At 36.0% G+C, this 26,246-nt stretch overlaps 1 protein-coding gene across 2 annotated transcripts in view; it reads left to right on the top strand.

Moving 5' to 3' along the window:
• ALDH1A1 (aldehyde dehydrogenase 1 family member A1) overlaps window positions 1-26,246 on the top strand; it is a 55,271-nt gene that overhangs the window by 24,932 nt on the left and 4,093 nt on the right. Inside the window, exons 3-12 of one of the 2 annotated variants that reach the window (XM_007454501.1) lie at window positions 2,004-2,144; window positions 4,449-4,578; window positions 6,169-6,230; window positions 7,761-7,889; window positions 9,521-9,634; window positions 14,126-14,228; window positions 16,026-16,210; window positions 19,045-19,209; window positions 22,506-22,663; window positions 24,521-24,595. In XM_007454501.1, coding sequence (XP_007454563.1) covers window positions 2,004-2,144; window positions 4,449-4,578; window positions 6,169-6,230; window positions 7,761-7,889; window positions 9,521-9,634; window positions 14,126-14,228; window positions 16,026-16,210; window positions 19,045-19,209; window positions 22,506-22,663; window positions 24,521-24,595 — 1,262 coding nt within the window. The remainder of the gene's footprint in view (window positions 1-2,003; window positions 2,145-4,448; window positions 4,579-6,168; window positions 6,231-7,760; window positions 7,890-9,520; window positions 9,635-14,125; window positions 14,229-16,025; window positions 16,211-19,044; window positions 19,210-22,505; window positions 22,664-24,520; window positions 24,596-26,246) is intronic. The other variant, XM_007454502.1, reaches the window with a different exon arrangement.

The raw sequence follows: 26,246 nt of genomic DNA, 5'->3' as shown, positions 1-26,246 counted from the left end.
GGTCATGCTGGCAATTTCAGATTCTTGTGGTTTGCTTTTTAATTTTTTTCAACAGTGCTCTTCCAATATAATTTGGAAAAGGTGAGAATCTATGGCATAACACAATGTCCAAATATAAGCAATCCATGTGATTAACTGAATGCCCAAAATATGACTATATATATATTTCTCAGGAAGGGAGAGTAAGAATACATGTATTTTATTGTACATAATCACTGTTCGCTCAAAAGTTAGACAGTAAGATACACAAGTGACTAATAAGAACCTGCTGTATAAAAAAATAAATAAAATTAAATTTAAAAAATTTTTAAAAAAAGAAAAGATACACAAGTGTGTGATGGTTACAGTGAAAGAATGTTTGCTTGTAGTCTGTATTGTGATAATATTATCACTTAATCGGACCAAATTATACTTCTAAAATGTCCCTCTGGCCCAAGATCATCTTAGTGTGGTGATAAATAATGTAAAAATAATTTACTTTTCTTGTATTTTAATATGCAGACTTGTAAGTTTGGGGTTTTTTTTTTTTTTTTTTTTTTTTTTTTTTTTTTTTTGGTGGCGCTACGTGGGATCTTTGTTTTCCAACCAGGGATCAAACCCATGTCCCTGCAGTGGAAGTGTGGAGTCCTAACCACTGGACCAGCAGGGAGTTCCCAGTTTGGGACTTCTTAACTGAATATAATCAAAGGCAGGGAATATTAATCTGAGATCCATGCCTCCCAAAGGGGAAGGTATCATCGTTGAATGGGTTCAGCTTAATTTGAGCAACTTAAAAAAATTTAGGACAATTTTCCCTTCAGATTCTTTAAGGAAACTATGGCTCCTGCACAAAAGACAACCCACTGGCCTAAGAGGTACCATGATTTGTGGAGCTTATATAGCTCCATATAGTGACCAGACTGATAAGCAAAAGAAGATTGGGAAAATCTATGCCTTTAAAGTGTTTGCAGCTGATTTGATGGAGGAAGGAAAAAAGACAAAGTAGTAATGGAAGAGATAGTGATTTTTGTAGTAGGTGTATTCTATAGGCGCTCAAATGGGATCTGAACAAAGATCTATGGGAATGAGTGGCCAGGGAAAGTATTTAACTGAAGCAGACTAGGAAAGAACAGGAGGAATAAACCAGTTCAGATAAAAAGAGTATGAGTGAGGACACATGAGAGACGGCAAGAAGACTGAGTGTGAAATTACTCAATTATTTGACTTTTGCTTGAATTAATGTAATTTTAAGCAGTGCCTTAATAATAAGAAACTGACTTCTTTACCTAGTTAGGGAATGAAAGGAACTCTTTGTACCTAGTTGGGAAATGAGAGGTTGTAATATACCCTGGGAGCCCTGGGCTCCTTTTAAAACACAGTTCAGCCACTTTCAGCTATTGAGCTTGGGCAAATCTCCTCTTTCTCTTTGCTTCAGTTTCTTCATCTGTAAAATGGGGAACGTATCTGTCTTATAAAATTATTAAGAATTAAATGAGGGCTTCTCTGGTGGCGCAGCAGTTGAGAGTCCGTCTGCCGATGCAGGGGACATGGGTTTGTGCCCCGGTCCGGGAAGATCCCACATGCCGCGGAGCGGCTGGGCCCGTAAGCCATGGCCGCTGAGCCTGCGCGTCCGGAGCCTGTGCTCCGCAACGCGAGAGGCCACAACAGTGAGAGGCCCACGTACCGCAAAAAAACAAAAAAAAGAATTAAATGAGTTAATTTAATTAACTCATAAAGCAATTAGAACATAACCTGATATATGGTAAGCACGCCAATAATAGGAACTATTAAAATATAATATTTCTATTCTAGGAAGTCAAGCATGTGCTATGTGTGTGGTACTCATCATTCCAAAGAGTAGGCAGCAGGTATAATTCCAATATATGGTAGTTGAGTTTGTACAGTATGCTGGAATTAGGCTGATGAAGACACAGCTTATGAGGAGTTTTAGTGTATTTTATAGGGTTATTGCCACTGGATTTGCTAATGTATTTAGCCCACGAATTGAATTCTTTGACTTGCAGGAGGATGTTGACAAAGCAGTGAAGGCCGCAAGACAGTCTTTTCAGATTGGCTCTCCATGGCGTACTATGGATGCTTCAGAGAGAGGACGGCTAATAAACAAGTTGGCTGATTTAATCGAAAGAGATCGTCTGCTTCTGGCAGTGAGTATTAACCAAACTACACAGAACTCAAAATCTCTAGAAAGCGTTCATTGTTTGGATTGGTGAGTTGTTTTGATTTTAGTGTTCACTATATACTCTCTACAAATAAAACAAAGACTTCTACCAGCTCTTGTATATGAATGGTACCATTGAGCTTATTCTCAGATAGTAAGTAATCTGTACTCTGGTTTTAGGTGATGTTAATGTCTACTCCCAGAATAGAGTCTACAGTCTAAACATTGTTTTTTTTTGCTTTATTTATTTATTTATTTAGTTAGTTAGTTGCACTGGGTCTTAGTTGTGGCAGGCGGGCTCCTTAGTTGCGGCATGCACGTGGGATCTAGTTCCCTGACCAGGGATCAAACCCAGGCCCCCTGCATTGGGAGCATGGAGTCTTAACCACTGTGCCACCAGGGCAGACCCTAAGTTAAATCAAATTAAACAAGTTTCTTTCCTTTACTACAGAATTTCTGAGCCTTTATAAAATAAGGTCACATGCAGCATGAAGATCCTAGAATAATATACCGGCTTTCTTGAACTTACTTGACCACTGTACTCCTTGAGTGAAAAAATCTCATGGAGTTTGTTAAAGGTGCCCAGGATATTTCTTTAAAATAAACCTTATTTCTCCATAATCTAGCCCACCAAGACAGCTAATAAAATGGCCACTTTTTCCTTTCCTGAAATGTACATGTTCACAGTGGTCTTGAATAAATTATGTTCTTTTTATAGGTGAAAGAGCGAATAATAAAGAAAAATCCATTCATGTGTTTATAAAAATGTTATTTTTATGTATACTGCTTTTTAAAACACATTTCAGCAGTTATATGAATCAGCACATAAAATGGGTGGGGGAGGTGTTTCCTTGTTTTTTTCCTAGAGAAGCCAATTTAACACAAAGCAACAGCAACATCAGATTTCAGAGTAAGTTTTTACTACCTTTAGAATCTTAACTGGTGGCAACAAGAAGGCTTATGTTTTTTAAAATCAACATTAGCAATTATAGTTAATCAAAGGGCCATTTATTATCCAATCAAAGATTCAGCATAATTCAAAGTATGTAAAAATATGGAATTAGAAGTTATACACAATACAACCAACATAACCAAAACATCCTGCAGGAAGAAAGCAGAATTTGTTAAAACTTGCCTTCCCTAATTTATCTGATCTGTGAATTACAGAATGTTGACTGCCTCTGTCAGCATAAGATCATAAGGGGGGGAAAAAAGAGTAAGCATACAAAAATCATATTTGATTAAGTTTTTTTTTTTTTTTTTTTTTTTTGCGGTGCGCGGGCCTCTCACTGTTGTGGCCTCTCCCCTTGCGGAGCAACAGGCTCCGGGCATGCAGGCTCAGCAGCCATAGCTCACGGGCCCAGCTGCTCCGCGGCATGTGGGATCTTCCCGGACCGGGGCATGAACCCGTGTCCCCTGCATCAGCAGGCGGACTCTCAACTGCTGTGCCACCAGGGAAGCCCTGATTAAGTTTTGAGGTAGCATACAATATAATGCAGAGAGATAAGACTGTACAGCAGATAAAGAACTGATTTAAGAGTTTATCACCTGTACACTCCTGCCCCAGCAGAACATTACGCCCCAAAGTCTTTACAGTTCTGCTTAAGAAAAGGAGGACAAGAAGAGATAGGTCATCCTAAAACCATTAGGGCACTAGACTAGAAAATGTTGAACTTTACAGCCTGACCATTCAAACAATAATTTTGATATTAGTGGCAAAACTCAGAGCTTCACAATTTAAAATTTTGTTGAAGGAAACTCATGGATTAAAAACAAATCCAGGGGTTACTTAAGTTTGTGTGAATATCCAGATGGGATGTAAAAATTAAAAATGATTATTGAGGCATTATTAATGGTCACTGACAGTAAACTGTCACCCACAGTTGTATCATACAATAAGTGAAATCTTGTTGGAACTCTGATCTGACTAAGGAGACTAACTTCTACTCTCACAAACTGTGTGTATATCAAATTGTGACCAATTCCTAGAAAGTTGGTTCACTGCGGGACGTTCAGAATGAGACAGAAGGGCACTAGGGTTTAGAAATCAGAATCTCACTACCTTTTCTACCCAGATCTTGCTATGTCCTTAAGCAAGTATGATCTTAAGCAAGTCCTTTTAACTCTTTTCTTAGTCTCCTTTTTAAAAAGAGGAGGTTACAAAAGATTGCTTACAGGACTTCTTCTAGTATTTTCAAAATTCTCTAGCACATGATTACTCAAAATATTGACTTTTTTAAATCTAAAATTTCTGTGGAAGTTTAGATTTGGGGTGTGATCTCTTTTTCAGACAATGGAGTCAATGAATGGTGGAAAACTATTTTCCAATGCATATCTGATGGATTTAGGAGGCTGTATAAAAACATTACGCTACTGTGCAGGCTGGGCTGACAAGATCCAGGGCCGCACGATACCCATTGGTAAGTAGCTTTGGGAAACCACCGTGGGTGACGGTAGGGGTGAGGAGATTACTGTAGAGATGAAAAATTCCAAACCTTCCCTTTTAAAGATGTCAACCAAGTAGGGCAGAATTATTTTCTTCTTGACTTTGAGACAATGCAGTTCTGAACCTGGACATTCTGCTAAGATTCATGATATGGGTTTTAAAATTGTTTCAACATAATTATGTGGAAGATAACACTATAGATACTTTAGAAAATATTAAAGTAAGAACATTCGTATGCCTACAATTACTGATTTAAGCAGTTGTCTCTCTAAGGACTCAAACTTTTCAGAGCTGGCCTCTGAAATTATTTATTTGGGTTTTATTCCAATGGTGACATTTATACCCTTTCTATAATGTAATTATTTAAGCCTCTTTGTATGTTCCAGTATGAGTCAGCTATGGTCATCTGTGCCTGGTCTAACTCAGTATAGTTAGAGCAGACTAATTAAACATACTAATTCACATTGATTTGTTTCAAATAGTTTCAAAGAAAGATGGGTCTGTGTTTATGGCTTAAGAATTTGTGTGAGTGAATGTGTATGCATTTTAGTATCTTAATAGAGTATGCACACAATGGGATAGGAATATGAAAAGGCATCGAGTTGGAAAACATTACAAGTAGAATTTAATTCATATAAACGTATTGACTATGGAAATACAACACCCTCCAGGACTGGCCCTGAAGTGCATTTCCAATCTAACTGGAGCATCCCGCTGGTTAGATGTGAGAGCCAGAAAGTGGAAAGGGGAGAGTGAGACCATGATGGGACCAAGAACTCTGGTTATTTCAGAAACTTTTACTTTACCCTTTGATAAAATGGGAGAAACCATTTAAAGTACAAATAGATCTTGATAAGTAGGCTTCTTGCTATGATAGCCAGGAAGCTTTTGTGGGAACTAGAACGAACACAAAGCACAGTGCAACCTCAGGATGACCACATCAAACTTTGAGGCATATGAATCAATCAAATCCAGATGGAAATGTCCTTTACTTCTGGCATTTTTTTTCATAGATTAAGAGAGCTTGCTTTTATTGTTTGGCAGGCAAAAAGAAGAGGACTTTTTAGAACAAGCCAGTAGGAAAGGCTTGTCACTCACAGGGAGATATTTTTTTAATTCTACTATATTTTAATTTTACTATTTTTTAAATTATATTATGCACTTAAAAAATTACTGGTAGAACTCAGAGCTGTCAGAAACAGAACTCTAACCGTTTCTTTCTTAGTTACACACCTTTTATTTCCTTTATCATGAAAGAAAGGAAACTGAGAACAAGTATGATTTAGAAAGTAGCCCTCCTATAGGATCAGAGATAGAATAAATATTGTTCAGATCTTTTCCAATTGTGCATCTCTGCTTTGACCTAACTCAGTTTTATGGCTCCTCTCATTTCAAATTACTATTTGAGGGCTCAGTTTTTCATTTTGTAAATAGGCAGAGATATGTTCTCTCTTTCTTTTTTTAAAATTATTGTCTATACCTTCCTCTCACATCAGCCCCAAACCACCATTCTGTGAATATCAAGCACATATGTCTATAAATGATTGTGTGTTTTATTTTTCAGATGGAAACTTTTTTACTTATACAAGAAATGAGCCTATTGGTGTGTGTGGCCAAATCATTCCTGTAAGTTGCTCTCATATAATTTTCAGTCAAAAAAAAGTGAGTTCTAATTCTGTTTCATTTGTTAATGAAGATTTCTTGGGCACAAATGAATGCTTAGATATTTGCTAAATGTGGAGCAAATATAGTAATTGTTGAACCTGGGTCTCTCTGTGGCTGTACCCTTTGGATACAAGCTAGTAGTCCGGAAACCTATCTATATTCTGGCATATCTCTTGAGTGTGTTTCCATATACAGCATCACCAAACCTTAACCTTTTACTCTATGGCTTTTTTATAAAAAGATGTATTGTGCACTCTGTTTAAGACCCATGCTTTACATGTACATAGCAAAGTGGTCATCGTGCAAGACGCCAAGCATTTCAGTGAAGTATAGTATGGCCAACCACTCTCCAACACTTTCTATCAATATATCCTCATTGGGACTTCTCAACATAGAGAATGTAGCAACCAGAGTGTTCAAATTGAATGAAATTTCTTAACTAAATGGAAGAAACTGTGCCAGAGGCATTTGGAGCACAGTATGGAATATATCCTACCTTCAGATAAGAGGCTTTGATACTCCACATTCCTCTTAGAGAAAGTACCATTTTAAGCAGAATCATGAAGATTGATAGGAGACTATCAATGATTTCACTTTGACTGACATATTCAGAAAGGCCAAAAAGGCCGAACGAAAAGATGATAAAATGTCCTGATGTTCTTAGATGAGGAAGTGGCAATGACTTATCTTCTGCTCCAATGAGATTGAAATGTACACATATTAACATTTTGAATGAAATTGTTCATTAGCTCAAAAATCCCAGTAAAACCCATAAAAACTACATAATCCTGAATACTAAGAATTGTTACTATTTACTGTATGCCTGTGTTGAACAATTCACTGCATTAAACATTTGGCCCACTTTCTCTATGAATCCTCAGAACAACCTTCTGAAGTCGAGAGGACTGTTTTCAGCACTTATAGATGATGAAATCATACACAAAGTGCATATAACTTGTCTGAATTCACATGGCTGCTCAGTGATTGAGCTGAGATGTGAACCAAGCTGTCAGCCTCCAGACCCTAGACTTCTTTGTCTTTAGCAAGATATTTGTCTTGGAATTAAATACTACTAAATATTATTATTGGGTAAATGGTTACATTTAAAGACCTGTAGGGAGGGAGGAATAATTATACTTTTTAAACCCTTACAGGTAACTTACAATATATTTAATAGTAAGGCTTGATTTCTAAACCATGCAGTGATTTTTTTTCCTGGTAGAAAAAGAACTCAAAATAACAGCACTTGATAAAATTTTATGACTTTCTCCTGCTCTCTTCCTGTATCTAGTTTGTTTGGAGTGTTTTTTTTTTTTTTTAGCATTTATGAGTTGCTTTGAGCAATGAACTTAATTAGAATATACCAGATGATTAAACAAAACTACTACAATTCTTGTTTAACCTCTACAGGGAGTGTATAATGTGGAAGTTAGATTAGCAAATGTGGCTTTCAGCAATACAAAGAATCTATTGTTATATATTGCTTTCTAGTGGAATTTCCCATTGGTCATGCTCATTTGGAAAATAGGGCCTGCCCTCAGCTGCGGAAACACAGTGGTTGTGAAACCAGCAGAGCAAACCCCTCTGACTGCTCTTCACATGGCATCTTTAATAAAAGAGGTACGTTTCCTAAATCAAAATATGTTTAATCTTTGGATGCTGAAGGAGATGGATGGGCTTTGGAGTGAATGTGGCAGTTAAAAAAAAAACCTTTAGTTTTTGGACCTGCATATTTAGCTGTTTTGGAACACAGCTGTTTCCTCCTTGAGTTTCAAATATAAGACTGTTACAGTCACATGACGATATTGAGAGGTGGAATCGTCTTTGTTACTGTCATTCCCATTTCTTTTCGTTTAGAATCAGAATAAAGCTGTAATTCAAATATCTTAAAAAAAAAAAAAGTATGTGCAAGAACTCAGGAGTCCTGATTTACAGTAGGAAGACTTCATCTGTTGCTACTATAAACTACATTATCTGCCAATGGCTCCTGTCCAGTGGGGACGCATTAAGCATAGCTGCTGGCAGGGACTTTTGGCAGTCAACCCAAATGAACCTCTGCCCAAAGGAGGACAGGAAGCCAGACCAAAAGCTTCATGTCCAACTGCCACCTTATGATCACTTTTTAAATTTCTTTTGCCCAACACCCATGAATGCAAGTTCACGTTGAAATTGCTATGATTTTCTTTCAAATGTTGAACTGTAAGTTGGTATATAACTGCAACTAACAGCCTGGAAATTCTACACATTTGTTTAAACTAGTCTATCTGAAGGTTGGAGGCTTCTGAGCTAATATGCTTGCTTTGTGGCATTGGGTTACATTATTTCTAAACTCATTCACCAATGAGAGAATACCTTTATATTCTCTTTTCTATTACGGTTTCCTCTGCATTTACCTTCCTGCTCAAAAACTGACAAAAGAGCACATAAAATTTATTTTCATCAACTATCCAGATTGTTTTAATATATTTTTTCTTGCAAACAAGTTATTGTCCTTTATATCATACCAATATTTTAAAAATAAGCTTTAGTCCCTAGAAATTTAAAATTCAGGAAATCTAAATCCATATCTTAAAAATATTCTTCACTTCAAATTAAAAGTAGGCAAAAGAGATGTCAAAATGAGACATTTTGATGCAAATAACATGAAATTTCAGTGTGTTGTTTCAGTTGCCACACTGCTCTATACTTGATAATTCTTTAATTGGGATTGGAGTCAATCTGTGAAGCTTGATCATGAATGGGATGACCATTTTTAACCTAACAGCTTTCTGATTAAATAATGATGATAGGAATTTGCAACGTAGTTGGTATGCCCTGATCAATCAACAGGTAGAAACTAAAAATGTTAAAGATCGCTTTAGCTTCTTATTTTTGCTGAATGGATAATAAACACATTGTTTTCCTTCTTTGTGAGTAATTTACCAACCACTTTTACACACACTATCTTTTTGAGTTACTATTATAAGATTTGAGACAGCCATCACTGGAGCAATGATCCATGAAAGTCAAAGATGGACTTACTCTGAGGAGAAATAGTCCCTCAATAATGCAACCCTTGAGGTTATTTTAAGTGGGCTAGACAATGAAATAAGAATAATAATAAATAATAAAACCACCTATATGAATCTTTCTTTGTAGAGAAACTCATAAGATTAGCATAAAAAGGCAGCTTAGATCCCATACTCTCCTCTTTTTTCTGTAGAATTAAAGGATCAGTTCTGTTCTAACTATTTTTACTTGTCATCTTTCAGGCAGGGTTTCCTCCTGGAGTAGTGAATATTGTCCCTGGTTACGGGCCTACTGCGGGGGCGGCCATTTCTTCTCACATGGATGTAGACAAAGTAGCCTTCACAGGATCAACACAGGTAATATCATTTACTCAGGCCAGTAGTGAAGCAGTCGGAAGCATGTTTTATGTTACTGTTTTTCAGCTGACATTTCCTTAAAACAAAAGTTCTTTTAATGATTTGTTCCTTATTCTAGCCTTCACACATGTTTATAGAACATAAGCAGATGTCATTGAGATGAAACGAAATACCTATTACAAAAGCAGAACGATTGGAGTAAACTGTTTTTAGTATGTTATTACTTTCTCTGACGAGAAATATGGCTGATTAGACCTTGTTGTATGATTAGTAAGGTTTATGATAAAAAATATAAATTAGGCCACAGTGATTTATATGAATGAATTGTAATTTTATCCTGTAGATTAGGGAAATCAAAGAGCAGAACCTCACCCTTAGCTCCTTATTTGGGGCTCTCTCTTCCCTGAACATTCTGAAAAGGAGTCAGCAGCTCAGCTTCCCAGATCCAACCTAACTTTTCTGCCTCAGTAGCTCCAGCTTGGCTATCCAGAGGATTAAAGAACAGGACCCCAGCCGTGGGCACTTCAGAGGAGAGGCATGGGGGAGAGCAGGCATGCTAAATGCTCTCTAAGTGCTCTGGGTGTTGAAAATGGTTACTTTTTTAACTTTCTGGAGGAACAGGAAGAACATTCCAGTTAGTGTGGAAAGGCTAATTTGATTATTTTATACTCCTAATTAGCCACTCCAATATGAAGAGAAGTTTACATAGAGAACTAAAATGATAGAAAATAAAATTTTATTTTTCTTGATCTTTTTTAAACTAGATAAATCAATATATAATTTTTTCTTGTTTTTTATAGACATAGAGTAGAAAAAGTTTACATTCTACAAACTCCTAATTGACGTAGGGGAAAACCAATTCTTCAATCAGGAGTCTGTGGACAAAACAATTGGTAATGGTCAAGACACAGCAATAAATTAAAACATGATGAAGTCACAGGTTGAAATCGTAGCAGAGGAGGTAAAGCAGGAAGGTACCAATTCCTCAGCCTAGCATTGTAGACCTTCCCCAACAGGGACGCCACATACAGCTTCTGCTCTAGATCCCACACGCTTCTCTAGTTTGTCTGAGCCAGAGGCTACTGTTCCACGATGCCATCTCTGCATCACTGCCTGTTTGTCTTGGCTCATCCCTGAACCCCTACAGCACTTTAGGGGTACTTTACCTGCCCCCTCCCCCAGAAAACTTTGATATGAGAAGACTAGGAAACATCTAGGTTTAAATTCTAAGTCTACCCCTCCTAGCAGTATGTCTTCCAAAAGTTAAGTATCCTTACTAAACTTGAATTTCTTCATATGTAAAATGGGAATCATAATATCTACTTTATTGAGTTGTACCAAATAAAACTGAATAAGGTAATGAGTAGTAAAACATTTAGCATCCTACAGAGTAGTCACTAAATGGGATGATTATTGTGTGTTCTAGAGTCATTTCCATTCTCTTGTTCCTTCCCTCACTCTTTAATTTCTCACACTAGTTCATAAGGTGTGAGGGAAGAGTTCCCTTCTCCACAAAATATTTCTTCATCGCTGCCCCATCACTTCCTGATCATTCCATGCATCTTTTCATTCCCGCAGGCGTTTGCTCATGCGTGTCCACACCTACTATAATGTGGCTCCCATCACATGCCCTCTATGGCTTTCTCCGCAGTCTCAGGAGCATCCTGAATTTAAAACCTTTCCATCTGTGCCCCCACTGTCCCTGATATATAATTATGATAGCATGTGCTCCTTGCTTTGTTATGTATCTCTCTCCCTTTTGCTGACTATCCTCAAAGACTATCTTATTCATTCTCATCTCCAGAAACCAGTACAGTAACTACTTCTGATTGAGTATTAAAGAATTAAGTGTGACTAAGATGATTTTAGAAGCCACACAAAAAGTCAGTCTTTCTGGGTCCTCTTTTAGCTTCAAGTTCGTTGCTTTGAAGATAGTAGTGAACTTGCCAAATGCCATGAAAGAGGCAAACTATGGATTTTATGTTTTTGTGGTTCATTGTAGCAGTCACGCTCATTATAAAAATGTTTCTGGCATGGTAAGAATTTTAATGTCCCATTAGATTCATTTAAGACAGAATCCAACCCACGTTGTGCAGGATGTGCTAAGTTAGAACATTGTTTTGAGCATTTGCTACTTCTGCCCCACAAGGGCAACGCCATGATATCATGGAACATACTTTTTACCATAGTCTAAATAGTCCTTATCCTCTCTTCATTGTAGACCTTTTTGAGGAAAAAATGACAACATTTTACGTTTTTCCAAGTGAGGGAACAAAATGATGGGGCAAAAACTGATGTTTCCTTATTTTGACTTTAGCTAGACCTTTGGGAAAACTCAAACAAACCTTTTATTTGCCATCTGAAATTGCACGAAGTAAAAGTGTAACCTTTCTTTCTCACTCATACCTCTAACCATTCTTCATGCTAGTTCTTTTGACATTTGTAGCTTTTAGAAGAATGCCTCTGATCTTACTCCCTTCCCCAAGACAAAAATTATCTGCTTCAATAAAGTTTCTCCAGAAAATCTTTCTAAGCTAAAAACAAAAAAACCCCAAAACCCCCCCAAAACAACCCCAGAAAATAAAAGAAACATGCAGAGAAAGAATTTGGAGAATTCAAAGGGAGAGAGGCAAAGATTATTATCTAGAAAATACAAAATTCTTAATAACCTCAAAGGAAAATTCAATTTTTGAGAGTGGTCATAAGAAATATGTTGTGGAACCAAAATGGGATATAAGAGAAATTTCAAACAGGGTTTCTCCATTGCCAGTCTACTTTTAGTTTATTTTTATTAACCTACGTTTAAGGGTTTGATTTAGTGCATGAAGATTTTAAATAAGATGAAAATATTAGCAGATTAATTAATGCTCTACTCTGTAATGCACAGTAGGAGTCGGTTCAACAGTCAAAATTTAAACACACATTCAGCAAGCATCTACTTAACTTTTATTAAGTTGAGATAGAAACTTTTTCTTAAAATCTGATGTGTTGAGGAAGAAATCCAGAGAATAAAAGAAGCAAGATAAAATGAATCATCTTGTAAAAAGAAAAGCAAAGATCCTTTTAGTGTACTAAGACTTCAATAAAAATAAGGGGGGCTTCCCTGGTGGCGCAGTGGTTGAGAATCTGCCTGCCAGTGCAGGGGACACGGGTTCGAGCCCTGGTCTGGGAGGATCCCACATGCCGCGGAGCAACTGGGCCCGTGAGCCACAACTACTGAGCCTGCGCGTCTGGAGCCTGCGCTCTGCAACAAGAGAGGCCGCAATACTGAGAGGCCCGCACACCGCGATGAAGAGTGGCCCCCGCTCGCCGCAACTAGAGAAAGCCCTCGCACAGAAACGAAGACCCAACATAGCCAAAAATAAATAAATAAATAAATAGCGTTCCCTTAAAAAAAAAAAATAATAATAAGGAAGATATAGTTATATTAAAGAAAGAAAGAAAGAAAGAATTATAAAACAGGCTAGATTTTAGAAATGAGAAAAATATAAAGAACTGCAGAAACTAATCTTCATAGGAAGTGATCCATAAAGAAAAAAAATGAAAACTCTTTCTCTGAAGAGAGGCCACTAGCATTAATAAGAAAAAAACAAAAAAACAAAAACAGTAGGATTCCAGCTAACTGCAGTAGCAGCACAGAACACAGACCCAATTTCTTTCTCCTAACTCCACTCTTCAAAGGTGTGGAGGACAGTGTGAGAAAGAGGGAAAGTGAGAGCGAGAGCCATGGGGGAGAGGGGATATCAGTTCATCAATAGTTAAGTGAGCCCACTCTGACAGACAGTGCTGAGAAAAGGTATGCAATGATAGGACATTGTCACTGCTACCAGGGAGGCAACATCTGTTTGGGAAATTGATATTTATACAAATAATACAATCCAAGAGAAACTCTGAAATGAGTCCTCATGAGGGCACTTACTGGAGATCAGAGAAAGAAAGGGTCATGTTCACCTTCAGTCATCATAGATGGCTTCAAAGAGGAGCTAAGATATGAGCTGGACCCTAAGGAAGCGTAGGATTGGAGGCAGCCCAAGTCGGGGTAAGACCTTTGGGTCTCATTATAAATGAGAAGCAGAGAGAGATTCGAGGCTGGTAAATACGCCACTTTGTCTGGATAGAGTTTTCTGGATTTCAACAGAGGGATGAAAAGTCAAAATAGATCAATTATGGTTGGATCATGATATGTCAGACTGATCAGAAGAAAGATGAAGTTCTGATTAAAATGAAAAATAACCTGTCCAGCCATGTATACCAAGATCATGTACATCAAGATCAGCTATCACGTTCAATATATCTGTTTTCATGATCCATCATATGTTTATGTTTGGATGGAGGAGTCTTTGGTATCTGAAAGTGCCAAATCTGGAAAAATACCATTTCTCCCTAATGAAACATAACTGTGGCACAAACATCGTATAAATTTAAATCACTAAAGAAACCTGCCTTCATGAGAGCAGGTTAAGCCTCCTCCTTTGTAATGCTCCATTTCAGGTTGGTAAAATGATCAAAGAAGCTGCTGGGAAAAGCAATCTGAAGAGGGTGACCCTGGAACTCGGAGGAAAAAGTCCTTGCATTGTGTTTGCTGATGCCGACTGTAAGTAAAAGTCACTCTGCTCACTTCTCACCCTTCTCCGTTTTGGTGTCTGGTAATGCTATACAGTGAAGGGTTTGCTTCTAATGTCGACGTGTAAGGCATTAACCAGAGTCCAAAATTACTCTTAAAAATCTCTTAGGGCTTCCCTGGTGGCGCAGTGGTTGAGAGTCCGCCTGCCGATGCAGGGGACACGGGTTCGTGCCCCGGTCCGGGAAGATCCCACATGCCGCGGAGCGGCTGGGCCCGTGAGCCATGGCCGCTGAGCCTGCGCGTCCGGAGCCTGTGCTCTGGCAACGGGAGAGGCCACAACAGTGAGAGGCCTGCGTACCACAAAAAAACAAACAAACAAAAAAACTCTTAAATTGTCCTAAAGTTATAACACCTAGATAAGTCCAGCACAGACACAATTTCTTGGTTTGGAATAGATTGCTATTTTCTCAGCTAACTCTAGAGAAACTAACTATTTTGCATTTAGGGGCCGTAATGTATATTCTTAATTCCATACCTTTAAATATTAGCATCACCTTAAGCGTGGTGAGATACCCTCAGACATGTTGGACTGAGACCAGCTGGAGAGACAGCAAGTTGCACATTTGTCGTCTCCCTTCTCTCTGGGTCACACGCTCATTGAATAAAATGGCTAGAGGAAAAGGATGCCTACTATTTAAGTAATTTCTCTCATTTTTTTCTAGCAGGTGTAGTTGAATTTATATATATTAAATCTCTCATTATGATGTGACTCCATTATACGATATCCTAGGTTCATCCTTATTATATTATCAAGTAGAATCCCGCAATTATTTCCAGCAGAAAAAGAAGGTCAAACATTCATCTGTCTCTTTATGAGCTGCATTATTGGTCTGAGGCAATCAACACAGATGACTTATGTTGTTACTGTGATCTTACCTGAAGCTTTTTAGAGCACACTATCTTATACATTCTACAGACATGACAAGATTTCTGATTTTACCAAATCTTCCTGTAAACTGCTTTCACTACAGCTAAGCGGATGTGATTAGTTCACAAAATAAAGATAACAATATCCAGTTGCTACAATGTTAAATTAAACCTTCTGCATTTAGAAAATTAAAATGCAAAGAAAACTTTCTTCTGGTTGTTTAGGATCTACTAATGAAGCAAACTATTTCCTCTTTTTAAGACCCACATAACCATCTCAAATAAACAGATAAGAAGAATTTATAGGCATATATGAAATAACATGGCACACTTTACATAAATTTGGAAAAATGTTTTCAGAGAACAGGGTTGTAAGGTGGGTAGGCAATTCTGAATATTAGTTGTTTGGAGGCTTTGGGGGGTTTTATGGGTTTTTTTGTTTTCAGAAATATCACTTTTTCTATTGATTAGGGTATCTAAGAATGTTTTAAAATTCTTATTTAATGTAATGGATATTTTATATTTTCTTTGTCATTAGTTAAAACCTGAGGCCTGAAAGAAATATCCACAGTCATCTAATTATAAATGGAGATATTTATAAAAATCACTTGCAGTGAGATTTGATCTTAGGATAGTTTCCACCTTCTTGGAATTGTGTGTATTAAAGTTGTATTAATAACCACATTATTTCAGAGTCTACTATTTTTACTATCATTTTAGTAGCAAATAAAGGATCAGAAAGGTTAATGTGTCACCTGGCTAATGAGGTAGAATATACTGAATCTATGACTATATGACTCATGATTTTTTTATACCACCATATCACCTCTGAGAAAGGTGTATAAAAATACATAATCTTTAGAAAACATCTCTTCTTTAACATGAATGTCTTCTTTGCAGTGGACAGTGCTGTTGCATTTGCACACCACGGGGTATTCTACCACCAGGGCCAATGTTGTATAGCTGCATCCCGGCTCTTTGTAGAAGAATCAATTTACGATGAGTTTGTTCGAAAGAGCGTTGAGCAGGCTAGAAAGTATGTTCTTGGAAATCCTCTAACCCCAGGAGTCAATCAAGGCCCTCAGGTGAGTGTAAAATAGACGTAACAGCGTTCACCAGGCACAAGAATAAAGTATCTTCTCTAGACCTGGTTTTACTTGAATACGATTACTTCACATTCACATATCTTCCCAGGTGACAATACTGTATCAGTTTGGTGATTAAAAAAATAATGAATCTAACTCCCAATGGTAAAGAAAGTATCCTGGTTTTGTGTTGCCCGGTTATCACATCCAGAAACAGTTGAAGAGATACGTTGGAAATTAAAGATGTGAGGAAAAATAACGAATGCTGTAAATTTGTTTTCCTCAATCTGTATACCTCTGAATCCCTATTTACAGTTCCTATCCACTTGGAAGTTCTTAAACAATCCTGTCACTTATTCTTTCCTCAGCATCAATCCTTTTTCTCAGCTTCCAATCCCAGATACACGCAGCTGGCACACCTCTATAAATTCTCTCCAAAGTCTTTAGTCACTTGACCTTCTAAAGATAGCATGAGTGTCTTAAACAGTCCCGAGTTCCTGGCTTTGTGGCAAACTTCCCATTTTATTTGTTAAAGCTCAATGATCCCCTAGGGTTCCCATTTTCTTATGTCTGCTTAGAACATTGTCAACGAAGAGTGTCTCTCTTATCCAAAGCTCACCCTTCCCTCTTCGTTACACAGTTCTCTGTTCATTGTCTGCTTTCAAGCTCCTGGACCTTTGGTTCTAAATTTACTCCTGCCCTTTGAGGTCTTGATCCAGAGCAGAGTTTCTACCTGATCTCATAGAGCTTACAGTCTAGAAAGTTAAAAGGCTGTCTTGGATTTTCCTGCTCATGACAAGATACCCAAGTAGGAAAATTTTAGGACTTAGGCAATACCAAATATTGAAATCTAAAAGCCCTAAAATAACTTAACTGGTAAATGAAGTAATATGTTTTGTTAAGTCTAATCTTGTTATATTTTGTATTTATCTTTGTGTTTAGTAACTACATAGAAGTAGTGGCTAATTTTGATCATATTGGCTAACTTTCCAAATGGATGCCAAGACATGTATTAAATTCAATTTTGACTTGGTCTCCCATTCTAAAAAAGGATGGGATTCTAAGGTTTGAGCTGTGATTGTTTCTTTCTCTAAATATCTATTTATCTATCTATGTAAAAGTAAACACATTTCCCATTTGCGATACACAGCTATCAAACAGACATAAGATAGATGACAGATAGATAGATTGATAGATAGAAAGAAATATATATGTGAAGAGGAAAGAAAAGAAGAAGAGAGAGGAAGGGAAGAAAAGATACTTAATATTAAACATTGTTGGGCAATATTTTCCTCCATCAGGGGATCTGCACAATTCAACCGGAGGCTCAAAAATTGAGCTAGAATGCTTCATTTTAAGAAAATTTCCATTCATAGGGCTCTTAAGTAAATAATCCAGTGATCTAACTACTTAACATAATAATTTAAACTTGATAAGTGAAAATATTTTTGTCACAGGTTGCACTGAATAAGTAGCAAAAGTAGATACGTTGGGACTTTGAGTAAAAGACCGAAAAGCCCCTGAAGCTTCTTTATCCTTTGAAATACTCATTTCTTGTTATAAGAAAGAGCTTATGGAAAGAGACACTCATTTACTAAGCTTTAATATATATTCTAATTTATAATATAAAATTATATATATATGTGGATATCATAACTTCTTTTTCAAATGAAAATACTGATTATTTCCAACTTTTTAAGGAAATGTATATTTTGGTCTTTGAAATCAGATTGGAAAAGGACTTTACCAAGGAAGAATTTGTTATATGTGTAAATAGTATTTAATCTAATTGGATATGGAGCTGGATTGTGTGCAGTGAGAACTTTGAAAACTTTTTCTGGGATTTAGAAGATAGGGGAGATTACAGAGTCATAGAGGACGATAAAGAACAACAGTTTTTAAGTAGTCAGAAGAGTCAAGGCAAATTGACAAGAGGCTCACACCTTAACTCCAGAATCTCCAATGTTTTTCCTTTAAAACCTAACCCTAGCCACATCTGAGACAAGGAAGTCTTCACCAGTGATTTGGAGTCCAAGAATCACCCAATCCTTCAACCCCCCAAATAGGAACTGAGGCAATAGGTAGTCCCAATTCCAGTGCATGGAGGAGAGGTATGGGCTCCTGACGTTCCCAGCTAGAACTCTGTAGTCATTCTTTTCCTTGTAAAAATAAACCATTTAAGTTCTGTAGTTCTTGTAATATATTTAGATGTGGTCCATTTAACAAAGCAGGCTGGCAACAATCAGGACAGGTCAGAAATTAGAACCAGACCTACTCACTGCCCCAGGGGGACTTAAACTGGGTGGGATAACCAGGCTGTGGTCAGCATGGACCCTGCCACAAGGGGATGGTCAGGATGAAGAGAAGCAGAGGTCGAGGAATCTTCCTAAAGTCACAAAGCATCTGCTTTCCAACTGCCATGTCTAGTTAACCCAGTATCAAAGTTTTCTTTTTCTTCTTTCACCTTTTAATTTCATTTAGGATTACAGTTTCCAGGTAAGTGTGGCTAATGATTAACAGACATTTATTTCTTCCTGTAAATAAATGACAGGTGTGTGAAAAGGTTTACACGTTTGCAGTGCCAATACACTTCTCTTACATGGCTGTGAAACAAACACTAAATACAAATATTTATCTTCAAGGATTCTTTCCAGAAAAGTCTTGAGATAAAATATACCCAACAATAAATCTGAGCCTCTGTCAGCTGTTTAGGTTGAATATTTAACTTAATAACAATAGCCTAGCATTTTGAAACCTTTATTTACAGGCCAGGCAAAGTATTATCTTTACAAGTTGTTATTTTTTTTCCTTTTCATGTGATATTTTTCAAATAGATTGATAAGGAACAATATGAAAAAATACTTGACCTCATTGAAAGTGGGAAGAAGGAAGGGGCCAAACTGGAGTGTGGCGGAGGTCCATGGGGCAATAAAGGCTACTTTATCCAGCCCACGGTTTTCTCTAATGTTACTGATGAGATGCGCATTGCCAAAGAGGAGGTAAATGGTTTCATTCTGTTCTGTTCCCTTTGTTGCCATATTTTGTCTGCGTGGACGTATACAAAGTATTACTGTAACGTTCTCAGCTCTTTGAACACCTGTTCCAATAAATGTTACTTTTCATTTCTAATACTGATAAAGGATTAATTTATTTTTGATTAAGACTAAAAATAGGAATTCATTGGGCAGGCCACGAACTTCCAGTAGATTGCAGATCAGGATGCTTAACAATTTCTAGGTGCTTCCTTCACAGATTTAAAGTAATAGAAAATACAATTCCACGTTCACTGTTGCTTTTTCTCCTTTGGAAATAATATATTTGAAAATAATTGGAAAAGAATAAAGTGATATGCTGTTTTTTTAAAATTAAACTCCTTATTTTGAGATAATTGTAGATTCAGTTGCCATTGTGAGAATATAGAAAGATCCCACGTACTCTTTATCCAGTTTCCATCACTGATAACATCTTACAAATCTATAATATAATATCACAGCAAGTATGTTAACATTGATACAGTCAAGACACAGAGCATTTCATCACCACGTGAATCTCTCACGTTTCCCTTTAATAGCCAAATCTACTATCCTTCCTACACCATCCCATCCTCAACCCTTGGCTTTCTCTTAACCACTAATCTCTTATTTCTGTAATTTTATCATTTCAAGAATGTTACATAAGTGGATTCATACTTCATGCAATCTTTTGGGATTAGTTTTTTTTCACTCAGCGTAATTCTCTATAGATTCATCTAGGTTGTTGCATGTAAGGATAGTTTGTTCCTGTTTATTGATGAGTAGCATTTCATAGTATGGGTGCACCATAGTTTGTTTAACAATTCACCCTTTGAAGAACTTTGGGTTGTTTCCAGTTTGGGGCTACTTTTAATAATGCTGTTATAAACATCAGTATTACAGGTCTTTTGTGTGAACGTAAGTCTTCATTTCTCTGGGATAAGTGCCCAGGAGTATAATGCTAGGTCATATGGTAGATGCAATTTAAGAAATTGCCAAACTGTTTTCCAGAGTGGCTGGACCATTTCACATTTCCCTTAGCAATGTACGAATGATCCTAATTTCTTTGCATCCTTGCTAACATTTGTTGTGACTATTTTTTATTTTAGCCGTTCTGATAGGTGTGACAGCTCACTGAGGTTTAAATTTGCATTTCCTTAGTGGCTAGTGATATTGAACATCTTTAATGAGCTTATTTGCCATCTGATAACTTCCTTGATGAAATGTCTCTTCATTTCTTTTGCTCATGTTCTAATTGGATTGTGTGTTTTTTACTGTTGAATTTCGAGAGCCCCTTATACATTCTTGATACTGATCTTTTTTTGGATATGTGGTTCGCAAATATTTCCTCCCAGGCTGTAGCTTGTCTTTTCATCTTCTTTACCAGGGTCTTTCTCAGAACAGAAGTTTTTAATTTTACGGAAGTCCAATTTATCCATTTTTCTTTTTATGGATACTATTTTTGGTGTCAACTCTATGAACTACTCTTTGTTTACTCCTAAATCCAAAAAAACTTTTTTCCGTGTAATTTTTTAATTCTTTCTGAAAGCTTTATAGTCTATGTTTTACACTTAAGTCTATGATCCATTTTAGGTTAATTTTTATACAAGGTGTGAGATTTAAGTACAAGGTGCGAGATTTAAGTCAAGGTTGTTTGTTCGTTTGTTTCTGCCGATATGTTCAATTGCTTCGGCATCATTTGTTGAAAAGGCGTTTTTCTTCCATTCCACTACTTTTGCAACTGTGAAAGTTCAGTTGTGCATATTTCTGTATCAATTTCTGGGTTCTCTACTCTTTAATTGATCTATGTGTCTATTTCTCTACCTATACCCTCTTTTTAAATTTATTTACTTTTATTGAAGTATAGTTGATTTACAGTGCTGTGTTAGCTTCACGTGTACAGCAAAGTGATTCATATATATATGAATATATATATATATATATATTCTTTTTCAGATTCTTTTCCCTTATAGGTTATTACAAAATATTGAGTATACTCCTTTGATTTTGGTAGCTGTATGATAAGTCTTGAAATCGGAAAGACTGAGTCCTCTCACTTTATTCTTCTTTTTCAAAATTGTTTTATCTAAGCTAATTCCTTTGCTCTTCCATATAAATTTTAGAATAACCTTGTCCATATATACTAAAAAATCTTGCTGGAGTTTTGAGAGGAGTTGTGTTAAAATTGTGTATATATCAATTTGGGGAGAATTAATGTTTTTATTGTGCTAAATCTTCGAGTTATTGAATATAGTAGATCTCTCCATTTATTTATATCTTCCTTTATTTCTTTCATTAGCATTTTGTAATTTCTGGTAACAAGTCCTATATGTGTTTTATTGGATTTATACCTAAGTATTTTCTGAGTGATTGTAAATGGTATTTCTGATTTCAGTATGCACATGTTCATTGCTAGTATATATAAGTATATTTGATTTTTGTATATTTTCTTGCATCCTGTGGCATCACTGAACTCAGGTATTCTAGAAGACTTTTGGATATTCCTTGGGAATTTATATGTAGACAATCATGTCATCTACAAATAGGGACAATTTTATTCCTTAGTTTCTAATCTATATGCCTTTTATTTCCTTTTCTTGCCTTTTTCACTTGCTAGAGTTCCAGCACTATGTTGAATAAGAGTAGTTAAAGTGGGCATCTTGCTTTGCTCCCTATCTTAGGGGAAAAGCATTCAGTATCATATCACTGAGTATGATGTTAACTGTAAGATTTTTCATAACTGCCTTTGATCAGGTTCAGAAGTGCCTTTCTATTTTTAATCTGTTGAGGGGGAAAGGAGGTTGGATTTTTGTCAAATGCTTTTTCTGCATCAATTGAGATGATTATGTGATATTTTTCCTTCATTCTATTAATATGATGTATTATATTGATTGATTTTTGAATACTGAACCAGCCTCGCATCTCTAGAATGAACCTCACTTGGTGATGGTGTACAATTCTTTGTAGGTATTGCTGAACACTATTTGCTAATATTTTTAAGGAATATTTGCTATTGCTGTAGTTGATATTGGCCTGTGGTTTAAGTGATATTGGTCTGCAGTTTTGATTGTTTTTATTGATAATAAAAATCATTTAGTGATTGCTCACTGTGTGCCAAGTACCTTATAGTCAATATAAAACATAAGTATATTTACATGAAATATAATAAATATAAATATTTTATTTATATATTACATAGACTTATATTTATAACTATAATACAAAATAAATATTTAGTTATAACCTATTACTTTGATTTATTTCATTCATTTCTTGTGGTATAGATATTTGGACCAGTGCAGCAAATCATGAAGTTTAAATCTTTAGATGATGTAATCAAGAGAGCAAACAATACTTTCTATGGCTTATCAGCAGGAATTTTTACCAAAGACATTGATAAAGCCATCACAGTCTCCTCTGCTCTGCAGGCCGGGACAGTGTGGTAAGTCAAACCTATGTAATATCACCTTTTCAATGTTAACCACATTAACAGGCTACTTTGAATTTTTTCTGACTTTAATTTTTTGTTTGGAATCACATGGCCTGCTGTTTGAAAATAAAACAAACAAACAAACAAAAATCCTGCTGTATTGGAAGAACTTTAGAAGAGCACAGAAAATAGATATAGCATATATATATATACATATATATATATATACACATAACTATATCTATCTATCTGTCTATCTATATATATATATACACACACACACACATATATATATTTAACTTTACCCAGCCTTCTGAAATTACTTGCCCAAAATACTTTATTGATGTTTGGCTAATACAATATGTATTATTATTATAAATAATTTCTAGGCACTTGGCACTATGCTACACACAAGGGAGATAAAAGTTCTGTTTAATCAAGATAATCAGATAGTAAGACAGTATTTATTCAGTGCCCTTATGTATACAAGCATTTAGTTCTTACATCAGCTTTTTACTCTGGGATTATTAGAGATGTCTGAAGGTCTTAAACTGGAAGAACATATTGCATTTTGAGGAGCATGTCTGTTTTATTTTTGACCTGGTTTATATCTCTGATGTTTACACTTTAATTTAGAGTACATAAGTGCCAAGGCTATGCCTCTCAAACTGTCACATCCCCTGCCCAGCCCCCCGTCTCTGGACTGCCTTGTTAGTAATTTTTGTCCCATCAGACCTCACTTTGTCCCCACAGTCCCATCAACAGCCCAAGATTATTTTCTTCCCAATAATGTCACAACCAAATCCACTGGACATTGAAAAGTATTTATCCTTGAGAGACAGCCAAGAAATCTTTGCCCCTCTTGATAGCTCTAGAATCTTTTTTCTTAAGCAAAGGGACATTCATGATTTAGTCAGTATGCACTCTACGCTAAGCACCACGTGGCAGTCTTCACATTCATTATCTCATGTTACCTTACTACAACTGTTAATTGGTATGGCAAATTTATTGATGGAAAAACAGAAGCTTAGTGAGGTTGCATTATTGATCGAGATCATGCAATAAATGACAGCTGAGATTCAGACCTATTTCAGACTCTAAAGCAGTGATTCTCAACGCTGGCTGTACAGTAGAGTTGTCTGGGGAGCTTTAAAAATATCTACACTGATTTGGGTAGACGAGGGTGTACATCAAACCCACCAATTATATCAGTTTCTGTGACTGAGTCTGGATGTAGGTCTTTTAATTTTTTAAAATTGTAATTATTCATGTTTTTATAATTATATGTTCATAAAAGCATTTTGAAACATTTTTTAAAATATGGCAAGGGATAAGCAAATAAATAATGAAATCCAACTCCTGTCAAGGCCTCTGTCTAAGCAATTTTTTGAATTAATGAAGAAAGTGAACTAAGTAATATGAGACATATTACAATTATAAAAGAAAATTAATTCTAGCCTGTTAAGTATACAACCCACAAGAGAACTACAAAGCTTACTGAGTATAGGCAGTAAAGAACACCCATCCAACAAACTCGTCTCTCACAGACCATATCCTTCCTCTTATGGTACGTTGGGTAGTCTATCTTTTATAATTCAAGCTATAACTTCTCAGGGACATGATGTACTACTGCCAAAATGGCTATCCACACATAGAGTTGTACCATTTTTTTAAAAATTCCTAGGCAGTACATATACATATACTTATACTCCTGCATTCTAATTTATAGTGCTACTTTTGCTCAAAAATGACTATGTAATATTAAAATTAATGGAGTTGTTAAAGAACTCTCTGAATTTCATAAATTCCAAATTTAGGAGTTATTTCATAGGTTAAGTATGACCTATAACGTACTTATTTTCTTTTCAGGGTTAACTGCTATAGTGTGGTATCTGCCCAGTGCCCCTTTGGTGGATTCAAGATGTCTGGAAATGGTCGAGAACTGTAAGGATAACTTTCATTAAGATAAATGCTTATCTTGATAAAAATGGTTCTCACTCTCAAGGAATTAATCCTTAGTTACTACTCGGATTAAAACCTGCCTCTGTTCTTACCTGGAGATTAATACTGTCAAACAGCTTTTTAAATGCTGGATTTACCCCAAAAAGTGCAAATAGGTAATGGCAGAGGGAAATACAATTTATTAAACTCTTACAATTCACAAGGGATCATACTAAGCACTTTACATTGGTTACTGAAATATTGCTTACTTTTAGAATTGTTTGCTGTATACATGAATGTAATATATTGGGGAAACATTTCCAGAAAGGAGGTGGAGACTCCAAATTGGTGACTGTAAGAAGTGTGCAAATATAAGAACAGTTTAGCTATTTGAATATGCCTCTTACATAGGTAAATTAGGTGTCTTTATATCAAAAAACTTTTCAGTGTAGGAGTAACGATTCTCATTTGTTGTAATATTTTTGATGTAGACTCTAAAATAACCTGAATGAGTTATTTTTGGAACTAAAATCTAAACTGAAAGAAAAATTTAACTAAGGAAAACATGTTTTATAGTCATGACTAGATTGAGGATATATATATATATATATATTATATTATATATTATTATATTATTATATATTATATATTATATATTATATTATATATATTATATATCATATATATATTATATTATATATTATTATAATATATATATATATAATTAGGGTTACATCTGTTTCCATATTATACAAATGCATTCATGAGCCTTCAGTTGCTTTTCATTCCAGGAAATATTGACTTTTTAAAAATGTGCACATACATATTTCCACACAGAAAGTAGTGGCAATGTGTTTGGTCAATTTTGTTCAAGCACTTTTAACCATTTTATTTCTTAAAATTTTCTCATATTTGTCAATAAATTTAAAAAATCATCAGGAAAAGACACATTATATTCAAACCTTATGGAATCAAACATAGTAAAGCTGCTTATTTTGTAAACAGCAAGTAAAAGTGAGCCTCAGCTTCTAAAGGTCATGAGTGCCTTAAAGAGCCAGGTACTTGTCATTTAAATAAATCAGCAAAATCACAATGAAACAACTACCACTGGGGAGTCAGTGAAAAGAGGGCATGTTAAAATGATCCATTCTCCTTCTCAATATACTTTCATTAAGTAGTTACTATGTATATGAGATCCTAGGAGCCCCAGAAACACGGTACCACATTCCACCTTCCATATAATCGTGGTGGCAGGACGAACATGTAAAAATATATAGAGAGCAAAATAACTAACACACACTATGAAATAAATAGTAACAGACCGGGAGTCCGTGCCTCGCGAAGGTAGAGAAGCAATTAAAATGCAGAGCGCAGTATCGGAGGACAGAAAATCTGGGCACCACCAGACTATAACATTCACGTCACCTCGCCAACTCTCACTGTTTCCATCTGTTAGACAAGCTCAGCATTTGTGGTGGGGTTAGGAGTGGGAGAAGAAAGTAAAAGGTCTATGAGCTCCTTTCCATGCTTGAGATTCTGTGGTTTTAACCCCGGTGAAAATGCAGTGGGTAAAAACTTAAAGACCGTTTATAGAATAAGAGAAGACCTAACAGAAAAGGTTGGACTTGATCTAGGGCATGTAAAAGTGTAGGAA

This window comes from Lipotes vexillifer, unplaced genomic scaffold (genome assembly GCF_000442215.2).
Source record: "Lipotes vexillifer unplaced genomic scaffold, Lipotes_vexillifer_v1.1 scaffold108, whole genome shotgun sequence".
Lineage (NCBI taxonomy): Eukaryota > Metazoa > Chordata > Mammalia > Artiodactyla > Lipotidae > Lipotes > Lipotes vexillifer.
Note: the sequence above shows the minus strand (reverse complement) of the source record. Positions and strands in the feature narration are given on the sequence as shown.